Source organism: Sciurus carolinensis, chromosome 15 (genome assembly GCF_902686445.1).
Source record: "Sciurus carolinensis chromosome 15, mSciCar1.2, whole genome shotgun sequence".
Lineage (NCBI taxonomy): Eukaryota > Metazoa > Chordata > Mammalia > Rodentia > Sciuridae > Sciurus > Sciurus carolinensis.
Window position 1 is genome coordinate 16,194,050 of NC_062227.1, and position 24,052 is coordinate 16,218,101.

At 33.1% G+C, this 24,052-nt stretch overlaps 1 protein-coding gene across 9 annotated transcripts in view; it reads left to right on the plus strand.

Annotated features, from left to right (window-relative positions):
* Positions 1-24,052, plus strand: part of Ankrd12 (ankyrin repeat domain 12) — a 152,827-nt gene that overhangs the window by 96,473 nt on the left and 32,302 nt on the right. For 6 of the 9 annotated variants that reach the window (XM_047526120.1, XM_047526124.1, XM_047526121.1 and 3 more), the window contains 3 exons: positions 3,401-3,543; positions 8,413-8,560; positions 10,714-10,794. In XM_047526120.1, coding sequence (XP_047382076.1) covers positions 3,401-3,543; positions 8,413-8,560; positions 10,714-10,794 — 372 coding nt within the window. Of the gene's footprint in view, positions 1-3,400; positions 3,544-8,412; positions 8,561-10,713; positions 10,795-15,805; positions 15,885-24,052 lie in introns of those variants that run through there. The other 3 variants (XM_047526125.1, XM_047526127.1, XM_047526129.1) reach the window with 2 other exon arrangements.

The window sequence follows — 24,052 nt, forward strand, 5'->3', positions numbered from 1 at the left end:
GCCAGTCTGTGTCTTTTGATTAATGAGTTTAGGGCATTAACATTCAGGGTTATCATTGAGATATTATTTGTATTCCTGATCATTTTGGTTTGTTTTTGGTTTTTAACTTGACTTATTTTCTCCTTTGATTGACTTTTTCTTTAGTGTATCTCTCCCTTTGCTGGTTTTCATTGTTTTTTTTTTTTAATTATTTTTTTAATTTTCTCCTCCTGGAATATTTTGCTGAGAATGTTCTGTAGTGTAGGCTTTCTAGTTTTAAATTCTTTTAACTTTTGTTTATCATGGAAGGTTTTTATTTCATCTTCAAATCTGAAGCTTAATTTTTCTGGATATAAAATTCTCAGTTTGCATCCATTTTCTTTCAGAGCTTGATATATATTATTCTAGGACCTCTTGGCATTGAGGGTCTAGGTTGAGAAATCAGCTACAATCCTAATTGGTTTTCCCTGTATTTAATTTGATTTTTTTTTTCTCTTGCAGCCTTTAAAATCCTATCCTTATTCTGTATGTTGGTCATACTCATTATAGTGTGCCTTGATGTGTGGGTCTGCTGTAGTTTTTTGTACATTCGGGATCCAGTAAGCCTCTTGTAGTTGATTTTCCATTTCATTCTTTAGATTTGGGAAGTTTTCTGATACTATGTCATTGAAAAGATTGTACATTCCTTTGGTTTGTATCTCCACACCCTCATCTATTCTGATAAATTTTAAATTTGTTCTTTTCATATCCCATGTTTTTTGGTAGTTCTGTTCATGGTTTCTTTCCATCTTTTTTGTGTGGTTGACTTTATTTTCAAGAGTATATATTTTTTCTTCATTGTCTGAAGTTCTGTCTTCTAAATGGTCTAGTCTGTTAGTGATACTTTCCATTGAATTTTTAATTTGGTTTATTGTTTCCTTCATTTCAAGGGTTTCTGCTTGATTCCTTTTTTTACTCTGCCTCTTTATTGAAGTGATCTTTCACTCCTGTATTTTCTCTCCAATACCATTCTTTATTTCAAAGATCAAGCTATGTGTTTTCTAAACTCCTGTGTCATTTCTTCTACTTTGTTGTCTATGAATTCTCTTGTTGGGACATCTTGGTTTGTTTGAGGCATTTTGTTCCCTTATTTTTTCATGTTATTTGTGTATCTTCCCATCTAGCAGTATGGATCTGAAGCAGTGCAGTTTCTACCCTGTAGTCTTACAATGTCACTGAAGGCTTCCAGTACTTCACCCTTAAGAGGGAGACCAATATTAACAGCACCCAGTCCAAACAATATACAACCTTAAACCAAATAGCTTCTATTAAGGAATCTACAGTTCCATCGCAGTAAACATAAATGATGTGTTCAATTATTGTCTACAATATAAACGGTTACTTTGCTAAAAGGGTTTACCATTTCAAATGATGGACAATGAGGGAACAGAAGTAGTGTAAGATGTGATGTTTATGAGGGAGAAGGAGAGAAGATAGAGGCAAAAATTTGTAGTAAGAGTGAGGGAGTAGTTAATAGAGATTTGCTGTTAGTATGAGAGACATGAGAAAGAGAATCCAGGGAAACAGGTAGGTGAGAGAGCAAATATATACAGATTAAAAAAAAAAAAAAAGAAAGAAAGTAAAATATAAGAATACACAATAAAACTATTCAGACACCCCATTCCTCAATAAATTGATGCATTAAACACATTTGGATTTACAGATGGGAGAAGTGTGAGAGAGGGGGAAAAATAAAAGGAAAGCCTCAATGGAAAATTGAATGATTACTTCTGTTGGTTTTCAGAAAATTTCTCAGCTTCCCTTCTCCCCCAGTAGGTGGGGTTATCTGAAGTTTGATATTAACTGTAGTCCAGTGGTATGCTGGACCAGTTGGGTGGGCGAGCCGATAACAAGATGCCCTCACACGATCTTCTAGTCTTCCCACCCATAGTAGCTGGCCCCTTCCATTCCTGTGCACTTCAGAACTCACTGAGCTGCAGAGAGCCCAGTTTTCTCCAGTTTCTCCAACCTGTGCTCCCCCTAAGGAACTGCCTCTAGTCTCCAGCTTTCCATAGACTTGCCAGACTAAGACTGGCTCAGGCAAACCCAGCTGCCATCTGATGGACCTGGGCTTCAGCTTCCCCAGGCTCTGCCTTGCTGTGGTCCCAAGATCTTAGTGCCCTTTCAGCTTGCAGAGATTCCACTAGGGATGTGCTCACACAAAGGAGCAATCCTGCAAAGAGGCAGCCAGATTGCTGCCACTAGCACACCCAGCAGGAAGAACTCAGGTGCAACCAGACCTGCAGGTATACCAGTATATCTCCAGGTCCTGACTGGTGTCCCCAGATTGAGGTGGACATGCCCTGAGATGGTGGCAGTGGTGGCAGCAAACCTGCAGGCCCTTGCCAGTGTCCCAAGATGGCAGCCGCCACCTGTAACCAAACCTGTGGGTACTGTTGACAATGGACATTCAGGCAGCAGTGGGCAGCAGGTGATCCACTGGTGGTCTGCAGGCAATTGGCAGGTTGATGTTGGGTGGCAGGCAATGGGTAGGTGAAAGGTGGGTGATAGGCAGGCAGATGGCAGATGATAGGCAGTGGTCAGCAAGTGATCAGGACTAAAAAGGTGGGTGATATACTGGCAGATGACTGGCGATTGTGGTGGTCGTATCGGGGGTAAAGAACAGGGAATCGGTGGGCAGTGATGGCCGTCTTGCAGAGAAACGGTATTTCCTCTGCTTGAATCCCAAGTCAGGAAGTGACAAGGAATGCAGCCTCCCTTTAGTTCGCCATCTTGATCTCTATTATGCTGGATTCTTTAAATTATTGTATATGGGTGATGAGATTATTGATAATTTTTTGTATGTTTTTTATTAATATCTTCTAGTATTTCTTTTGTAAATGTAACTCTTATCATGTAGCTAAAATGTTTATTTTAGTTAAATGGTAAGTTAAGAAATGATTGTATTAACAGAATAAAACCATTAAAACAAGGATCTTTTGTTTACTGAAAGTCTCTAAGAAAACTTACTCATATTTTACCTCCTTTTTGTTTTTCCATAGATCAGATGTTTGTTATAAATTATACTGAGTATAAACTTGGTATAATATGAATTGAAAGAAAATAAATTTGTGGGATAAGCTCAATATTTAGTACTTCTGGAAAATTATTTAGCTCCAACAAAAATAATACCTGCCTGAGTAAACCTCTTTGATAAAAAATTGGTTTTGTTCTTAGGTATTTCTTTTCAGGAGCTGCTGATTGACTTAGAATTGATTTGTCACATCTAGGCTAAATATGAAAAGTCTATATCTTAAATTACTCCAATTTAAAATCAATTCGGAATTAATGTGTCCATATAGGTTATGTATATGTGAAGCATATATCTGGAACTGGTACATGTATCTTAAAATCATGTGTTAAGTTAATATTCTAACTTTAGGTTGGACACCACTTCATGAAGCTTGCAATGTTGGATATTATGATGTTGCTAAGATACTTATAGCAGCTGGAGCAGATGTTAACACACAAGGATTAGATGATGACACTCCACTCCATGATTCTGCTAGTAGTGGACACAGAGATGTAAGTATGATTGAGGCAATCAATAATGTACATTTCCATCATGAATTTTAACCCAGAGTGATTTAGCTTACTTATTGGTTGTATGATATTGTGTCATGTTTTATTCATTGCTTAATCAACTCATATATATTTTGTTTTCCCTTTTTTTCCTAACTACTAATTCAGTCAGATTTAGCATTATCTTTTAATAAAATAATCTTTGATTTGATAATTGATTGTTAAACAGTTTGGAAGAAATTTTATTTCAAGGCATTCTAGTGTCAGATAACCAGATGTGATTAAAGCAGATTTTACTTATGTACCTTTTAGAGAGCATTTTAACTTAGACTTAAAAGGAATTCATAGTGAAGATAATTTTGAATTGAATTATGACCTTTCCAATTTACTAGCTGTGATGTTGAACAAGTTACTTCTCTCCTCTGAACTTCCATTTCATCTTAAAATTATATAATAAATAATATCAATCTAAAGGGGATTTGGTGAAGGAAAAGAAGACACTGCATGTAAGCACACCTTAAACTCTAAAATGTTGTAGAAATGTCAGGGGAAAATTTAAAAGTTACCTGTATTATTATTTCAAATGTACCCAAATATTTTAGAAATTAACAAAGCTATTTTCCTCATTTACAATTTTATAAGATACCTTTCCATGTTTCTCTTTAAAGAAGTTCTAATAAAAGGAAAATGTAATCATTATTTTCTCTAAATTGAACTTGCTTACCATTGGACCATTCTTTCCTCCTTGCTGCACCAACAATTTGTACATACCTATGTGATAGCACTTTTTTTCCCTGCTTACTTTTCTAATGTCTTGTTTCCTATACTAGTCTGTGAATACCATTCATACAGGCATTTTGCATTTTCTGTTATGATTCTGGAAATGTTCGTTGGAAAAGAAATAATAAATTTGGCATGGATGGACAGATGGATAGGTGCATAGATAACTGACTGAGGATAGGCAGAAGGCCAAAGACTTATTAGTCCATAAGGCCTGAGAAAATATAGGAGGCATGCCCTTTCCTCTGAATTTACCAGAACAGATGTATTTTCTAACTAATATCATACTTTGTACCATTTTTTAAAAATGCATTATTGATAGTTATCAAAAATGAATAATTTCCTTTAAACATGTTATGTAACAGTTTCTTGATTTATCAGTGTAATTTTAAAGAATTATGCCTTGTGACTAAGACATGTTTGTTTACATGAGTATAAGTTTCTAAATATGCACATAGCTCCAAAATATTTCCAGAAGCTGACCTTTCAGCTCATGTACTAAAACAGACTCAAACATTATTTCCAGTCTCTTTCTGAGCAAAACTGGTATTCTATTTTCAAAAGACCTTTGCTTTTCCTCCCACCAACATGCCTAGGATAGTAGGAGTCACAATTTGAGATCTATTTTCTCCTTTTTCTTTTACTTAAGCCTAAGGAGAAAAGAAATGAAAGCTACCAAAACTCTGATTTCTGCATATCTGTATTTGGTCTTATGAGCCTCTCCCTAAGGAATTGGTTTTCTTTTACTCAGTGATAGCCATGACAACTTCAACTATCCATAAAACATTCCTAATGTGGAAGAAGCAGAAAGATAGCAGTTTTGTAACCAGGTCTAAAGTATTTTGAATAATAACAGAATGAATCAAACAACATTACCCTATGTAAATTTATGATTACGCAAATGGTATGCCTTTACGCCATGTATAAACAGAGAATCAACGTGTATCCCATTTGTTTACAATAAAATAAATAAATAAATAAAAAGATTAACATAGCTTCTGGACAACCTAATCCTTGACCTGCTGTATAAGTGTATTGTACCTCACAATACATATTTTTATATTAGCCTTCATTCAAGTAGTTTTAGATGTCTTATCTTTTTTTTTCCTCATCATTTTTACCTACTTCTGGTTTGTTGCCTGTTATAAGTAACTTTAATTTGCCTTAAATCCTTTTTAGAGTATTTGCTTATGAGAATGATCTGTAAAACATTGATTGGAATATTGATTAGATTTTTTGCATCATGCTTGAATCTGTACCTGACTCATTGTCATGGGCATGTACTCAATATTTATTGATTGCTTCCTGATTAATAGGAAGCAATGTCAACATTCTCTTTTCTGTTTTCTCATCCTAGAGCTCTTTTCTAAGAAAAGTAAACCTTAAAATGGAAAATATTTCAGCTCATAAAAATGTTCACTACAGTGTTATTTGTAATGATTAAGGTTTTTTTTTAACTTCATTAAACCTTCTCAAACATCTTTCCTAAGTGAGATTTTAAAAAAGACATAGACCCACAAGGATAAAGAGCAGAAGAAATGGGAAATCAAGATTTTAGAAGATGGAAATTAGATATATAGACAGTTACTAACCTAGTACAGGGTTTGGCAGACTTTTTAATAAAGGTCAAATAGTAAATATTTTAAACTTTGCACCTTTTTTTGCACTCTTTTACTCTTTTCTCTTTTAAAAAAAATCTTTAAAAATATAAAAACTGTTGGACCCACAGGCCATAATTTGCCCACCTCTGATTTAGGAGAGAAAAGAACATTGAAACCAAAGCCATTATGTCACAGAATTGCAAAGAAACAAACTTAGGGATCGATTGCACCAATTGCCCTTGGAATTGCTTGTTAGGACTGCAAACAAGATGATTGCATCAGGGTTTTGTTTGGTTTTTCCTTTATAGCCCCTCTCCAACTCTGTATAGCCAGATGATTTCACCTCTTCTACCTTGGTTGTTGTTGCCCATATGGGGCTAAGAATCAGGAACAGTTGTTCTTCAGTAGCAGCTTTGGAAAGCTAGTTGATGTTTTAAAATCATAAACACTTGTAATTTAATAAGGATCATGAATAAAATTAGTTGGATTTACAAGTAATTTATACAGTCTTACATTCAGATTTTCTACAATAGTTGAGAATTTTTTCATTTATTTCATTGTGAATCTTCATTAAATAATTTATTTTGAAATTCTTGATTTACAATATCTTTGAATTGTTCTTTTAGTGATAAATTCAGTTAATACTCACCTGTTTCATGTTATTTGTTTAAATATTCTTTTAGAAGATATGTTTTTCTAAATACCCCCAAAAATGATCATTAAGTGTTGGGAGTACAGAGAGATATATTTTGAGACTTGATCCCATATGAAGCTTATAATCTAGAATAAGGGGGAAAAATTGTAATGTAGATTTGTGTCACGTAGAACACATCAATGTCAGTGGAAGTAAAAGATCAAAACGGGAAGAGATGGTAAGGAGTCACAATTAATGACAGTTGGCCAATTCTGTGGTGAATGGATAGATTTCAGGGCCAGTCACTGAGAATGGAAAAAGGTAAGGGTACATATTTTAGTGAACTTCATTTGAAACTTGTTGATTTGGGACTTTTCTATTGAAATATACATATATTCAATTGGATATATCCAGTGAGCATTTGAATATTTGGGTTTGGAGCTGAGAGAGAGCAAGAGAATGAAAATGAATGAATGAATTATATAATGATCACTTTCAGTCTGAGTAAGTGAGAACCCTCAAGAGGTGATATATATTTTCAGGAACTTGACTAAAGAAAGATTCAGCTAGAGGAGGAGAATATGGCATGAGAGTGAGTTCTTTGATTTTTATTGTTGTTCCTTTTTTGGTAGTACTAGGGATCTAACCCAGGTCCTTGTGCATGGTAGGCAAACTCTACCACTGAGCTAAACTCTCAATTATTTATTATTATTTTATTATTTAATTTTTATTTATTTATTTTTTGGTACTAGGGATTGAACTCAGGGGCACCCAACAACTGAGCCACATCACCAGCCCTATTTTTTAATTTTATCTAGAGACAGGGTCTTACTGAGTTGCTTAGTGCCTCACCATTGCTGAGTTTGGCTTTGAACTAGCATCCTGTCTCAGACTCCTGAACTGCTGGGATTACAAGTGTGCACCACTGTGCCTGGCTTTTATTTCAGTTTGAGACAGAATCTTGCTATATGCCCGGGTTGTCCTCTAGGTTGGCATCCTATTACCTCAGACTCCCAGGAATCCAGGATTGGGAATATAGGTTTGAACAGTTTTGTCTTTTTTCTGTGTTTCATTTCTTCATTGCCATTATTATTATTTTTAAGGTGAAAGAGGCTTGAACTGAAAAGATTGTCATCTAGATAGAAGCCAGTAACTAAAAGGGGTTCAAAAATATTGAAAGGAAGAGGATACAAAGAGAAAAGAAAAGAAATGATAACTCATTGGGCAGATTCTGGTTCCTGAAGTTTATATACTTTGGTGGAAAAAAGAGGTCCTTTTTGCGAAAAATTTTGAAGTAATGAGTACAAAATTAGATGTAGGAAATTGTTAAGGGTTCCAGAAAAGTGAAAGGCCTTGAAGTTTAAGCTTCATTAATTCTAAGTGTTGACTATGCTAGATAAAATTCCTGGGAGATGAGGAAGAGAAGAAGATCAGGGCATTAATACATTGATGGTAATATTAGCTTTAAACAGAAGGGAATTACTTCCTTTGTGATTTCTGCTAGAATACACATTTCAAGCGGCTATGGAGCTTGCTGTTATTACTCATTAATTTATCAGTACCTGGAATAGTACTTAGTAATAGATACTTGAATTCTTGTTGATTTTGTGATGGAACAGGAAGAAAACAAAGAGATTTAAGCACTAAAATAGCCCTGTTTAAAGTTCATGAGGAAGATTTTTTAGTAGATGTCAGTCATCAGATGGAAGCAGATGAAAATGGAACTGGAATAGAATAATAATTTAGAGTAGACTGCAAGTTAATAGGTGAAGAGTAGAATTAATACTGTAAAGAATATCGTGTTATCGCGAGATATTATCTATTGAGACTAAATCTTCTTACCACTTAATGTTGCAGATAGTGAAACTGTTGCTTCGTCATGGTGGAAACCCATTTCAAGCTAATAAACATGGGGAGCGCCCAGTGGATGTAGCAGAAACAGAGGAATTGGAGTTATTGCTAAAAAGAGAGGTGCCTTTGTCTGATGATGATGAAAGTTATACAGGTTTGTTTTAGATAATTTATAATCAACTGTTCAACATTTGGTAGATCATTCTGGATTGATTTTTAATACATAAAGTTTAAATACTATAGAATAATGCTTAGTAGCTATTATTAGCATCTTAGCTACCTAAGAATGATGAAGTTAGTAATGTAGGTTTTTGCTACACACATCTTGTATGAATGATGTCATAGTGCTTTTACCTTTTCTATATTTCCCCCCCAAATTGCTGAACTGTTCCTTTATTGCATTCAGGCCTATTGTAGAAACTCTCCCCATACATAGCTACTACCCTGACTTCTTTTCAGTCTAGTCTATATTATGGCACTGCAAACCAAATCCTGTCTTTTTCTGGCATTAAAGAGTCATCTTCACTCTGGACATTGTTGTAGGGTGGGGTAATTTCCCTATAAATTTTTTTTTTTTTTAAAGAGCCAAAATAATATTTTAGAAAACGTGGAGTTTTGAAAAATAAAAATATAAAAAAAATATTATGTTGAAGAAAGTCTTTGTATGGATAGAGAAGATTCAATCATATTTTAGATAAAAATCAATGAAAAAGAATTCTATTAGTCTATGGCCATATCTTCATAAAATCTTAAAAAATTCCTATAAGCAATTGGATGTTAGTTAATTGTATCTCAGACAGTTTGAGAAAGCAATAGTAAAGCATCTATAGTTGGAAGCAGGAAAGTTCTACTTTTTATTTTATATGATACAACTTTAGGGAGAGAGAGATGAAAGGAGAAAGATTAGGAGGCAGGTATGGGCAAAGTCAAGCTGCCTTGCTACTCTGACTCATTTGAACATATAAAAGCATTAACAGCTGCTTGCTACTTTTTCTAAGCCAGTAAAATGCTCATCCTCATCCATGAGACAGGAAGTCCAATAGAAAACTGCAGAGCAGTCTCCACTATAACATAGTACTTAGCATACAGAAGTGTTTAATAAAACTGCCCTATAAAATTGGTAAAGACTTTTTTTTTTAAAGATAGTTTTCTGACATTGTGAACTTATAGTGAAACTGGTATCATATACTCTTACTCAGGGGACTTTCTGGAAAACAATTTTTTGATATGAATGAAAAATTCAGAAAGATGTAACCAGAAATGCTGGCAGTAGGTGTATAAAGCTGTTATTACAGTAGTGCTTACAATAAAAATTTTAAATGACCTAACTGCCCCAAAATGGGCAGAGAAATCATTTTAAAGCACATGTAACTTGTACAGTCATTTAAAATAGTGCTTGTATATTATTTCAATAACATTATAAACTGGTTTCTTTGTTTTGTATATTTCAGAATATAAACTACATTTCCTTCAGTAAGAATTTTTAAAAAGAAAGTGCCTACTTAAGTAAACTGCTTAGTGATATGTAGAAAATAGACCTCTATTCAAAATATTTATTAATTTAAATGTACACATCTGAAATCATATACATATATTATTTGGAAGTACTATTTTTGTTCCCACTCTACTCTCGTGATTTTTTAAAAAATTGTTTTAGTTGTAGATGGACACGATACCTTTATTGTATTCATTTATTTTTAGATGGTACTGAGGATCAAACCCAGTGCCTCACATGTGCTAGGCAAGCACTCTACCACTGAACTACAACCACAATTTTTGAAATAATTGTTTACATATACTTTGACATTAGAGTTTTGTCTTCATCAGAACCACCTTTGGTATATCTAATGGTTTTCTATCTTAATTTTCACCAATAATTTTTTATATGTATTGTACTTTCAAAATCTAAACACTATGCTAACATAGGAAAATTATCCCAAGTTATAATTACCTGTTTAGTGTATGTGTTCTTTATAACCTAACTTCTTAGAGTACCATTTTTTTTTAAAAACCTAGTATTATATTATGAAAATAGCTAAACACACAGTAAAAATTCTAAGAATTATACAGTGAATACTTGTACCCATTAACTGCATTTTATAATCTTTAACTTTTGCTGTGTCCATTATCATATTATTAAATATCCACCAATCCATCTTATTTTTTGTGCATTAGCTAATAAGTTGCAGACATCCCTAAATACTTAAGCATGCATTTCATTCGAGTTCAGTGTTTGTTTATAATTTTGGGTAATACTTGCATTGTGAGACTTGCAATTCTTGACTATATTATTCTGTGGGTTTTCAGAAATGCGTAGACTTATAATCCAAACCCTTCAAGGTACAGGATATCTCCACACTCCGGAAAGTTCCCTCATGCCCCTTCCAGGTCAGTTCCCACTCCTACCATTGATCATTTTACACCCAACATGGCAAGATGATTAGGAAAGAACCACAAATGACTTGATAAACATAGGGGGAATCAATAAGCAATACAAAGCCTTTTCTCATCAAAAGAGAGGGAAGAAGAAAACAAACCAGTAAGGATATAGTAGAGAAATACAGCAACACTTAGACTGTGTGATCAAAATTAACTTCATCACAGAAGGGAAAGATGTTCATAATGTACTTCCAGATGTAACACCCTGAAAGGTATATAATATCACTTTTTAGTTTTCTGCTGATTATGTATAACCATGAGGAAATGGCTATGATAATGAGAGACCAGTAAAGACAATAAAATGTTTCAGAATATTGAAGAGATGATCGTAAAGGCAATACATGCCACAGGCTAGATTCTGTACTAGAGGGGGAAAAAAAAAGATTATGAGGAATATTATCAAATAGTTTAACAAGGAATATGGACAGGACATTAGTTTTGTATAAAGTGGACAACTGTTTTGTGGTGACATAGGATATTTTTATATCTTAGGAAATACTTCTTTTATTAGTACACATGGGTATAGTGCTGTGATGTATTGTAATTACTGTCATAAGCTTCAGGAAAATATATTTACGTGTGCACATGTAGATAACAAAAGAAAATGAATTATAAAGCAAAGGAATAAAACATTAGTTATATGCAAGTCCAGATAATGGATATATAATGTTAGGTATTTTTAATTTTTCTAACTTTTTGTAAGTTTGTAATTGTTTCCAAATAAAATTTAAGATATATACACATAAAAAAATTTCTTTGCTCTGTTCATTAAAAAGACCTAAGAGCAGTAAGACAGTAGCAATAATCATTTCTAGTTCTCAGATTATGATCTTAAAAGGTTTTCTACTAAAAGAAAATCAAGACTTTCTTAGAAAAAGGTGATTCCAAACCAGGAGTAGAAAATATGTAAGATGAACTTGAAGCATCTTTTCATTTCAGATTTCAAGAAAGGTATCAAAGACTAACATGAGGTCTTGTCAGAAGGCCTGAGAGACAAGCCCCGGGCTTGTATCTTATATCTCAGTGGTGGAATGCTTGCCTAGCATGCATGAGGTCCTGGGTTCAAACAACAAAACAAAAAAATACGAGACAACTTGGAGCAGTTTTTTTTGTTTGTTTGTTTGTTTGTTGTTTTTTGCTGTGCTGGGGATTGAACCCAGGGCCTCGTGTTTGCAAGGCAAGCACTCTACCAGCTGAGCTAAATCCCCAGCCCCTTGGAGCAGTTTTGTTCTGGTCAAAGATGGAATTTAAGTTCTGAAAGGGGGTTTGGAACCCATCAGATAAGTCCATGAGTTTATTATGATAATATAAAAACTGAATTTGTCATCAGAAGACAATGGAGTATCAGTTTATAATTTGTCTTTCTTCTGTGAACTCCTGACACTGGATAACCTCATTGTAGGTAAGGAAAATCATCTTTATAAAATGAATCCAGTTAAAATAAGTGGAAAAAAAACTTAAAATAGACCATTTTGCAACTCCCAGTTAATATTATCTAAGCTTTGAGTGTCAGGTGTCAGCAGTTGCTAACATTAAATAAAAAGTGAGAAAGCAAATAAGAAAACATTATGTGCCACAGATGAAAGAACACTCTATTCTCCCACTACAGCTTTGTCAAAGGGTGCAAGCCTTAGGTTTTCAGCCCTCAGAATCAAGTTGCCAATTTATAGGGAATGCCAAAGTGAGAGCATGTTGAATTGCACCAAGAGTGCAAAATCTAGATTGTGGGAAACCCAAACATGTGATTCTTGAACAGATATATAGGGGAGGAGATCATGTAGAAAAAAAGAAAAATGATTTGAAAGGCATATTTTTCCAATAATGATCACAACTTAAAAATTAATAGACAATTTATTCTTCTCTAAAAGATTTTACAAAAGTCACTAAATGGCACATGTAAGTTTCAGGATATTGATAAACTCATTTTTTTAAAATACTGATAGATTCTTGAGATGGTATGTTAAAAGAAAAGCCTTATAATGTATTCTATGATTTTTGAGAAAGGGCTAGCAATAGTGATAGTTCTTTGGTTTCATTAGGAAATGATCCACTATGGTATTATCTATCCAAAAGTGAGAATAATTATAGGAAGAGGAGTTGGTATGTGAGGTGAATAAAGGGAAAAATATAATATTGGTAAAGAATTGACATCAATCATTACTTGTAGGTAATGTTAATGAATAGAGCTAAAGCTGTAGGCATAATTATGCTCTTGGTCTCTATTTTTTCCTCTCTTCACCCTTCAGTAAAAAATATGGATCTTTAAGTATAGGGTACATAAGTACTGCTCAATAAATATTTATTAAATTGGGATAAGACACTGGCCCTTGGAGATTATGCCAAGGCCCTTATCCCCCATAAATCCAAGGAATACCTGAACCTGTGTATAGGCTGAGTCCATCATTATGACTTTGAGGGGACCTGGAATTAAAGAAGAAAAGAGACTTCCTGGTGCTTCTGTTGCTGCCTGGGAACTAAAGGTGTAGTGGCCACTTCGCTTTTCACAACTTGCAGGAGACTTGGACTACTCCCACATTAGGTTACATTTAGTCAACAACAACAATAGGAGAAAATGTTAAAACCCTCCATAGCTGCCTAGAAATAAGAGACAACTATCAGTGTGAACAAGCAAACAGTGTTAACCCAGCTAAATAAAACAACTAAATAAAAACAACTAGAGGAAACAACTTCAACAATAAAAATGGGCATTTAAGAAAATTCAGATATAGCACAAAAAGGCTATAACAAAATGTAATTTTACAACAACTCAGTAGAGGAAGAATGGTATGGTCACTGTTAAGACTTAAATTAAAAAATCAATATTGTTTTTGCACAATACAGCAAAAATACTAAGTGAAAGAATCATGAAGGAAGAAAGATTTAGGAACTGAGGTTGTGTGACTCACTGTTTGAGCATTTGCCTACTATGTGTGAGGCATTGGGTTTAACAGGCCTAATGCAATATTTACAGGAATTTAGAAGAAAAATAAAATATGAAGACTAGGCAATGATAACATAATTGATAAAAGAAATTTTTTTCTGAATTGAGAAAAGCCTGAGTTGGCTGTGAAATTCAGTGAATTCCCCAGGTGCATTGAAGAAAAAATCCCCAAATATACACTGGTAAAATTCCTTAGCTCTGAATGTAACAAGTTATCTACAAAGACCTAGTCAGATCAGTGTTTAACTTCTAATTTACGGTAGTGGAAGAAAAGACTACTAAGAGAAAAGAACTATAACTTAAGAATCCTGTACCTGACCAAGATATTATTTACTCGTCAGATTTTTTAAAAATTGCAGACATTTAAAGATTTAAGTAGCATGTAAATATATAGATATTTTCTTATGTTTTTAGAAAGAAATAATGGAAAAATAAATCATCTTATAAATGTAGTTCCTAATAGGGGAAGGGATTAAAAGGATATGTGAATTGTTATTATCAAGTCTGGCAACAGTAAACAAAGTACAAGAACTTTTATTTTAGAGATACATACTGAAGCATTTATGGATGAAACGATAGGATGAATGAGTTCTACTTCAAAATGACATAAAAATGGGGTGAATGGAGATGTGAATTGCCCAAAGATTAATGATTACTGGAGCTGAGGTAGTAAGATTCTGTCTCTATTTGTGAAAGTTCATACTTTACAAAAGTATTTGTAAAAATACCTACACTTATTGATCTACTTCTGGGAATACCTTGCAGTTATTACAGTGATGTTTTTGGTGGTAAAAATAAGTGTATAATGATCACTAGAGGATTTTTTTATTAAATAAAGATACAGCCATGACATGAATTACCCACAATCATAAAAAAGAATGTCAGTAATATACTTTGAGTTACAGTTTTCTTGGAGAGATTTTCATTAGATATTGAGTTGAAACCATCAAGATGAATAGTCATAGCTCATTTTTATTAAGTAAGCAGTGTTCCTTGGTTTTAGGGTTTTTTGTTTGGTTTTGTTTTTATGACGCTGGGAATGGAACCAGGGCCTCACACTGCTAGGCAAATGTCTTACCACTGAACAACACCCCAGGCCCTGAAGAATATTTTGAAAACCTATATGTATTTGTATAGGTACATAAAATATTTTTGTATAAAATTGTATAAGCATGGCTGCTAATGAGGCATGTGTTGGGGACTACTGGCAGAGGAAGTGATGATTTTGTTGGAAGGGAAAAGGTGTTGTAGATGTTGAGTTGGCCACAATCATGTGATAATATTTGTGTGCACATAAATATACAAGACTATGAATAGGATCTTCTCTTGGTTTGAATTTAATTGTCTAACTCCTTCCTTTCATAACTAAGTTTCTTAAAGTACAAGATAGACTACTTTCTGTGAACTATTTTTACTCAGAGCACACATGTTTTTCTTACTGCCAGATCCCCTTAGCTGTATTTTAGTCCTTGTCTTTTAGACTCTGTAGAATTTAGTGTTGATCATGTTCTTCCTAAAGTTCTCTTGCCTTGGTTTCTGGGACCTAATTCTCTTTGACCTTCATCCAGCTTCCCAGACTAATCCTTCTGTCTCTCTGTAGAATCTCATTTTCATTTCCTTCACATATTTTCTAACTCTGTCTCTTAGCTGAAAGTTCTCTGAAATTTTTTTGTGCTATGTGGAATCAGGGTTATATTATCTGAAATTGTATTGTCTTCCATGAGAAAGTAAGAAAGTAAGATTGAAAGGTAGAGCATTTTTTTATATGGCATATTAATTCTATTTATTATGGCTATGAGCTCTTAATTTGGTCTCTTTTGAAAACTGTCACTGTGAAAAGCAGCTTTTGTTAAAAACATTTCCATAGAAAGAAGTGCTACAACAAAATTTTCCCATAAGAAAAGTATTTTATTTGAACTTACGTGTTTAATTAGAGCAGAACACATATTTTAGAACCTTTTTGATTTTCACTGATCTTAATGATTACCTGTGTTCATCAGCTATGTATTGATCTTTCAGAATATTTATTTCCACCTGGTGAATGTGCCTGAATTATTGCTTAAGCAAAGTCCCTCAAGGAATGATGCAAAAATTATCAGTAAGTATCATACAAAGATTTTGGAGTTGCTAAAAAAGACTGATGAAAATACCCAAAACTTAATTTACATGAGGTCCTTATTAGACTTAACTTTATCAAACGTCAGTCTAAATTCAGAACTTACTAGTATTTAATCAAGAATTACTTTAACTGCCCATAGATGTTTATATGTAGAAAGATAGCATTGTTATCTATCTGCTATGTCATGTCATCCATGTGACAGATACACTTTAAGTGCTGCAAAGTTAGAGAATAACCAAGCCTGAATTTCAGAACTTAAAAAAAATTTGGAGTAAATGAAAGGGTGTCATCTAAGTAGCACTCTACATATGTTTTGTTCCATTAGGCATTGTGCTTTATGTCAGTTCTATTAAGAGTAACCATTTGTTACTAGGCTTCAAGATAAGGAGCTCATGCCAAAATGTAAACCCACATAGTACCTTCATCATCAAAAAGGAAAAAACTGCTGTGGATAAATGTCAGCTAAAATTAACAGCTTAATGACATACTTAATTTCCATTTGTGGTACAAACCCCCCTTTTTTAATGAGGCATCAGGAATAAAGAATTACAGATGATGTCACTTCATGGACCACACTTGGAGTAGCAGTTTTATGTCAGACATGAAAATGTTGCAGGAATACATGTCCTGGTTAATATAGCTTATTTGTATATGAATTCTTTTAAATTTGCATACTTCTTTAGTCTTTTTCCCTTTAATTTCTTCCCTTTTCCCATAGTCTTATTCCATATTACCTTCCTATAGCAATTCTGTCTAATAATGTTTGCTACCAATAATTGCTTCCTGCTTCCATGCTGAAAATTCCTATTTAGAGAACCAGATCTTGCTCATAAACCATGATTATGATAATGGAGAAGTGGATGACTGTGTCATATAATGCCCTTCCATAATTTCTGACACTTACTGATTGCCAAAGTAGAGGTTTTGTTAACAACTTTGCCAGATTCTGATTTTATTTTAAACCACTGTCCACTGTACAAACTTTAAAATGTCAGTCATTGTCATAAGAGCTATTCACCTTTTTCTGATCTTTGCCAATAATCTGGCCTTGTTTCTTTACCAGCTGCTATAAACTTTCCTCATGTGTATACTTTAACTAAATGAACTGTTTCATCATAATAAATAAACAAGTTATTTTTTGAGACAGGAGACTTGTAAAAAGACAGTGATATATTATTACCCACTGGTGCATTTCTGTGTCATAAAATATACAAAATGACCAGTATTTTTGAATCTTCATTTTGTCAATGTTAAAATAGTAAATTGTATTATTATACCACAAATACATTGTCATAATTTGTAAAACTCACTTTCTCAGTTTCATATTTCAGAAACTTTGAAAATACAAATATCGGTACATGCTTATACGGAAATTATAACAGCTAATATATCAAGAGTTCCAAAAACAACCAAATATTTAAGTCACATTATACCAGAATTTTTAACTGAATGACTTATGTGGTGTTAACAGTTTTTAAAAAGGAAGATCACCTTAGGAAGTTTTAAAATAAACCTTTTTTTGGGGGAGGGGCGGTTACCAGGGGTTGAATTTACAGACACTCAACCACTGAGCCACATCCCCAGCCCTATTTTGTATTTTTTTTTAGAGACAGGGTCTCACTGAGTTGCTTAGTGCCTCACTTTTGCTGGGACTGGCTTTAAACTCAAGATCCTCCTACCTCAGCCTTCTGAGCCACTGGGATCACAGGTGTGTGCCACCTTACCCAGCTTAGATCTTGTTTTATTTAATGCTATTACTTCAGGTTTTAGACCATTGGTCCACATAGTAAGAGCACAGTAATAAATGTTGAACGAATGAAGGGGCAACTTACAACGCCTGTCATTTTTTTTTCCCCAAATGAAGAACATATTTTCTTTTCCGGCATTTGCATTTATTTTTCTGTTTCTTTCTTCAAGGTTGCACTTAGCCACAGTGCTGCTTCCAGGTTTTTCAGGAAATGAATAAATGAGAAGTCTACCATATTTAAAGAAAACTAACAAAATGGGGCTTCTCCTGGTGAACATGATGTGGCTTTCTGTAGAATCTATTTGCTAATTTGTAGAGATAAAATTTATTCAATCTTCCTGCCTCAGCCTCTCAAGCTGCTGGAATTACAGGCATGCACCACCATACCCTGCTTAAAGCAAGCCTTTAATTAGAATTATAGAACTGTAGGAAGAGGTTACTTAGGGTGTTATATATATCAACATGTTGATCATTGGACTCTAGACTCGATAGAGCATTTTATAGAGTAGTTTGCATATTGGTATACTAAGGATTTCTCCACTTAATTTGTAAAGTTAAAATGTAAATAGCATTTTTGTTCCTTTCCAAATGACATATCTTAATAACTTTCAGTGTATTTGTTAGGAAATACAGGTTTGCCCTTTTGTGTAAAATCACTATCCATTTATAATTCAGGAGCCTAGTTTACCAAAATTGTTAGTGATGTCCTTGATAAAACCTGTTTCTGAAATTGTTGAGTAGTAGCAAGCACCATATTTGGTGCTTATCTTTTATATATCCCATTATTATCAGTACTTCAAAATAGCTACTTAGGAATCTTATTGCATACCATAATAGGCAACAAGGTATTCTTTAATTACTACTTAAAAGAAATTTCATTATAGTGTTTTGCATGCTGTTTTCTTCTCTTCTTTGTAACATGTATGCTTTACACAGAGTTCTGAATTTTAATTTTTAAAATGTTTCCTCTGTAATTACCATCATTTGCTTCTACCAATATCTTAAATAAAATCCATAGTTTTAAATTAAATTGCTAGTTTAAATCAATACAGATTTTTATCATGTGTTTAATGTGGATTAATTATATTAACCTAGTCCCAAAACCTAAGAATTTTTAATTTTAGGTGGAATGATCATTACAGAAAAATATGTCAGATTTTAAGTAGAGGTAAAGATAGAAATTATGAGTACCTAAATTAATATGCATTGTAAAAATTCACTCTTTAGCAGTGTCTATAAAAAATTACATTCTATATCTTTGACTTGCACATACATGATATATATACATACATATGTAAATATATTCATATAAATACATATATATGTAAAATGGAAAATTGTGGTTGCAGCTGCAGTGTGCTCTAGATGGTTAAACACATTATAAGTGTTTAAATTTTGAAATTCATGTAAATGTAGTAGAAATTTCAAGTGTATTTGCCCCCAAAATGTAAAACTATCACAAATACGCAGATTACTTTTTTTAATGTTTTGATGGTTTTCCTTAAAAACTGAATTTCTACCAGTGAGCAACTTAAAGTGAGTCTGTCACATAATTATTGTAGTGAGATACTACTGAATATTCAAGAGAAAAACTCTCTACAGAGGATATATTTGGGCAGAACCCTAAGAAAACAGACCCTTTACTATTAAATATTGATTATATGTGTGTACATTTAAATGAGTTCAACTTGAGCTCCATCATCCTGTCTGCAGAAAAATGTTTTCTCTCGTCATGATTTAAAGGACCTCTATGTAATGTTATATATTCATGATGGAATATCTGAGACTGGGTGATTTTGTCAGTTTCCTTTAGTGACATCAAAATTTCTGTTGTGGTACCTATCCTATTTTCAGAAGAGGAAAACTTCATTTAGAACCAATTTCTTGTGTTAATAACAATTTTAGTAGAAAAACACTGTTTGATAACAGGGTGTAAATAGAGTGTGGTGGTACTTGATTTTTATTTCATTTGTAGATTTTGCTTTTAGACATATTTTCAGCTATTGATTATATTCTCTTCCCTTTCCACCTCACTCCTAAGCTCTCAGCTATAATTCTCTTACCAATATCTATTACTATAAAACTAAAATGAAAATAAATGCTCATGTGGTATACTTATTTCCACATAGAAGTATAATTAATTACTTTTTACCAATAAAACACTAAACACTGGAGAATTGAGAATTGAGGTTTACAAATGTAAATTTAGAAGTATGAAATTATCTAATTTCCCTTTACTTATTTTCCTTTCTTTAAGCTACATGAGTCAGTTTGGGGATGTGAAAGCTTGTAAAGATCTGTTTCCTGAAATGCAGGTGCATTTTTTAAATGTCACTTTCTTGGTTATGTAACAACTAATAGTAATGTTTATATAATTCTTAATTATAAATAGAGTAGTTTTGATTAGTGAACAAAGAAACTACTCAAAATCAACTGCTACAGTTGTAAAACATTTTTCCTAATTGAGGTCCTAGAGAATCTCTTAAACTGAGATTCTCATTTTTTTTTAAATTAAATTCTATTTTTTCTTAGTAGAAGAGGCTTATTTAGAGAGCAGTCTCAGATGGAAGACTAGAATTAGAGATTATTTCCTACAAACAGGCCTCTAACTCACAGGAAACTCTTCCATAAACTAACTGCTTCACCAAATGGAATTTTTTTCTTTATCCATTGAAAAGAAATTCCAAGATTTGAGAAAAATGAACTGAATGAAAGCCAAAAATTGATTCCGTACATTGTAAATAATGCAGGGAAAAAGGGTAAGTTCTCAGTGTCCTCAGAGTAAACACAGAGCAGTGGATCCACCAACCATATCAAGAAAAAGAGTAAAAGAGTAGCAGACTTTTTGATCACTAAAGTATATATACAGTACTAAGGACTAGATCAGACATTGCTAAAGATCTAATTGGAGATCTGGAAGAAGGGTAAACATATGAAACATTTAGAAACAAAAACATTGGAAATACAAGAAAAATGGCATTTAAAAAAAAAACACCCAGAACATTGTTATTCATATTCCAAAAAAGAGCAAATGCTGGGAAGAAAATTTTAATTAAGGAAAAGTGCCTTTTCACTGAAGAAAGACTTGTTTTCAGATCAAAAGGAATTTTTTTTTTCTTTCCTTTTCTCTCCCCTGCAATGGAAGAGGAGAGGGAGACAAAAAAATAATAATAATAAAAAAAGAATGCACAACTAGACACATCATAACTTTAACGATAAGGGATAAGGATTTATTTTAAATTTATTGAAACAGAATCAGGGAAACATGTTAATAATAAAAGCAAGAAAGATGAGAAGACAAACGCAGAATTTTGGTGAAAAATTACTGAATGACAGCAATAAGCATTTGGTGTACCTTAATACAGAATATCAGAGTTTTGTGGAAAATTATTTTCAAGAAAAGATTAGATTCTTAACACATTGTGTGAATTAGATTCTCAGAGTTCACTGTGTCGTGCTACTGATGGTACAAATTCATTCTGTCTCTTGATGAAAAAGGAAAATGGCAAAAACTATAGGGATATGACCATATCGTGGAGTAAATATGAAGCAAGCTAAATGTGGCATGATTTTAGTTGCTTAAGAAGTATATGAACGTGCTTTTCTGAAATGACAGTAGCAGGTCAGGTAATTTAGGACCAGGAGGACAGAGACTTGCTTAGAAATTGTTTATTATAAGTTAATTCATTTCAAACAATTAAATGTAATACTTTTAAATAAGCTATAAAAATGATTGTTTTAGGTAGTGGAATTATTTAGGGTGATTTTTTTTATTCCCTTCTTAACCCATCTCTTTGTTTTTATGGTTTTCTAACATGAACTGTCTTATTTTTTTTAACAAAAAAAAAAATCAATATATACTGTTTTTAAATAAATGAAGCAAAAAGATCACTTGAAGTAAAGATTAGGACTTTTTTTTTTTTTTTAAGAACTAGCCCATTTTGAGTAAAATGACTTATGAACAAACACCTTCCAGGTAAAAGATAGTTTGTTCTTAGTATTCATAGTGTTGAAAGAATACTTAAATCTTGGTTGAGCACCTTATGTGCATAAGCATAAAAAAACTTTATATCGTAGGGATTTTGACAATGGAAATAATTCAAACAATAATCTTTTCCCACTCTGCCTTTTTAAATAGCTTTATTAATCATAAGACTTGTTTTTTAGCACTCCTGGACTGTCTAGGTTTGATCCCTGGCTCTCTGATCTTGAGCAAATTAGTTAACCTGTGTGTGCTCAGGTTCCACATCTATAAAATAGGGATCACAGTCTATAAAATAGGGATCACAGTAGATACCTTGTGGAGGTGTGGTAAAAGTTGAATGAGTTAATACATGAATGTACATAAAAACCTAACTCCACATTAGCAGCTGATACATAGGTAGCTTTAAATATAGTGAAAAGCTATCACATAAGACATTTATTTAAAATAAAATATTCATAACTATACATGGGTTTTCAGCTTTATAATCCTCAAACTTAAAATGTCACTTGTGTTTACCATTATAGAGATGAAAAATTTCATTCACATTCACTAATTTAAGCCACTTGTAGTAATTTAGGCATGACTTTTTCCTTTTGAAAATTATTAATGGTGATGAATGAGTTTTTTATCTTTATGTAAAAATACATGTAAACCAAAACATTTATATCAAAGATGGGAATATCTCAAAATCAAGAGAATGATAAACAAATGTCAAGTTCACATTTGAAATTCAACTTTAATCTCAGGTGGGTATGTTTAATTTGTGGGTTTTTTTCCCCCAAATCACTTTACATGTGAATTGATTACCATAAGTCTCATTGTAAATAATTTCTGTTGCTGGGGTTGTGGTTCAGTGGTTGAATGCTTGCCTGGCATGTGTAAGGCCCTGAGTTCAATCTTTGGCACCACATATAAATAAATAAATAAAATAAAGGTCCATTGACAATTAAAAAATAATAATTTTTGTAGAGCCTAGATTTTTGTGGCAGAGTTTTCTCAATATGCTAGAACATATCATGAAATAAAGATAGAAGTAGAAGGTATTTGAATGCTTCTGTAAAGTTCATTTTAGTGAATGTTTGTGCAGTTCATCTTGCAGCATGATGGTTGTGAATACCAATGTTAGAGAAACTTGGCTTTGAAGACCTTGCTCTGCTGCTTAGCAGCTTTATGGTCATGGACAAATGTGTTAACATTGTTATATAGGAGTATTCTCAGCATGTAAAATAGATAAGTGAGACAATAGAACTTGTTTAAATGCAGCATTCATTTTACCAAGGCTAATTTTCAGTGTAAGTTTTCATTGAGTTATAAAAACACTTTTTAAAATCATTATATACTAACATTAAATTGTAGTTTTCTCTCTCTCCAACTACCATTTCTGTTCCCTCTTCTTTGAGGAGTACTAAAACATACTTTACACATGTGGTTGTGTGACTTAACACTTTTATATATGACAGTATAAATTGGAGCTAAGAGTGTAGCTTAGCGCTTACCTAGCATATACAAAGGAGACCCACCACTGGGGGGAAAAATGTGTGTGAATTCCACCAAACACTAATACATAGAAAATTGGATGTCAGAATATAATGTTTGGGGTTCACTGTATTTCTTCTCTCCCCTCACTACTTCATCCCGTGGAGGAAGAGCGTTTGTATCTACTTATGTTCATCATGTCTGGTGTTTTCCATTGCTCTCATTGTGTCTTTGTGATAAATGAAGTAAGTACCTGGAGTCAGCTTGAATCTTTATCTTCAGTCTCAGTGCAAAATTAAACAAATATGAAAAGTTATGGGATTAGGTTTGGGGCTTTTAAAGTTGTCATGTACTTCATTGCATTTGGTAGTAATGTATGTTACTTACATTTTTTTAAATAGACATGATTCTTTTTTTTCTATGCAGGGAGTTAATATCACATGCATGGTATGTGCCAGGTATAGTCCAAGCACTTTACATAAATTAGTTCTTTTAATCCTCAAAAGAGCCCTGCAGGCATTAATCCCTAGTAACAGATTACTGATCTGTTAAGTAGCAGAGAAAACATTTGAACCTAAGGCTAATGCTAGAACCTGAGTATTTTTCCACTACCACAGGCTGTTTGTTACTCAATATGGGAAGTTCAGAGTCAGATGATTCTGATGGCAGCATATAACTGAAGCATGAATTTAGTAATTATACATTTAGTTGATTTAACCCCACAATATGAAATGTGCATGACTAAACTTATTCATCATGTTTTCAAATGTAACACTTCCTATTGAGTACCAAAGGGCTGCTGAAAATGAAATAAATGAGTGGTGTGTCTTGGTTTGTTTTTTGCTATAGAGCCTACTATCACCTAATTTAAAATCCTTAATTAAAAAATACATTTTTATACTTAATGAGCCTTTGGGTTCAATCCCCAGTACCAAAGTT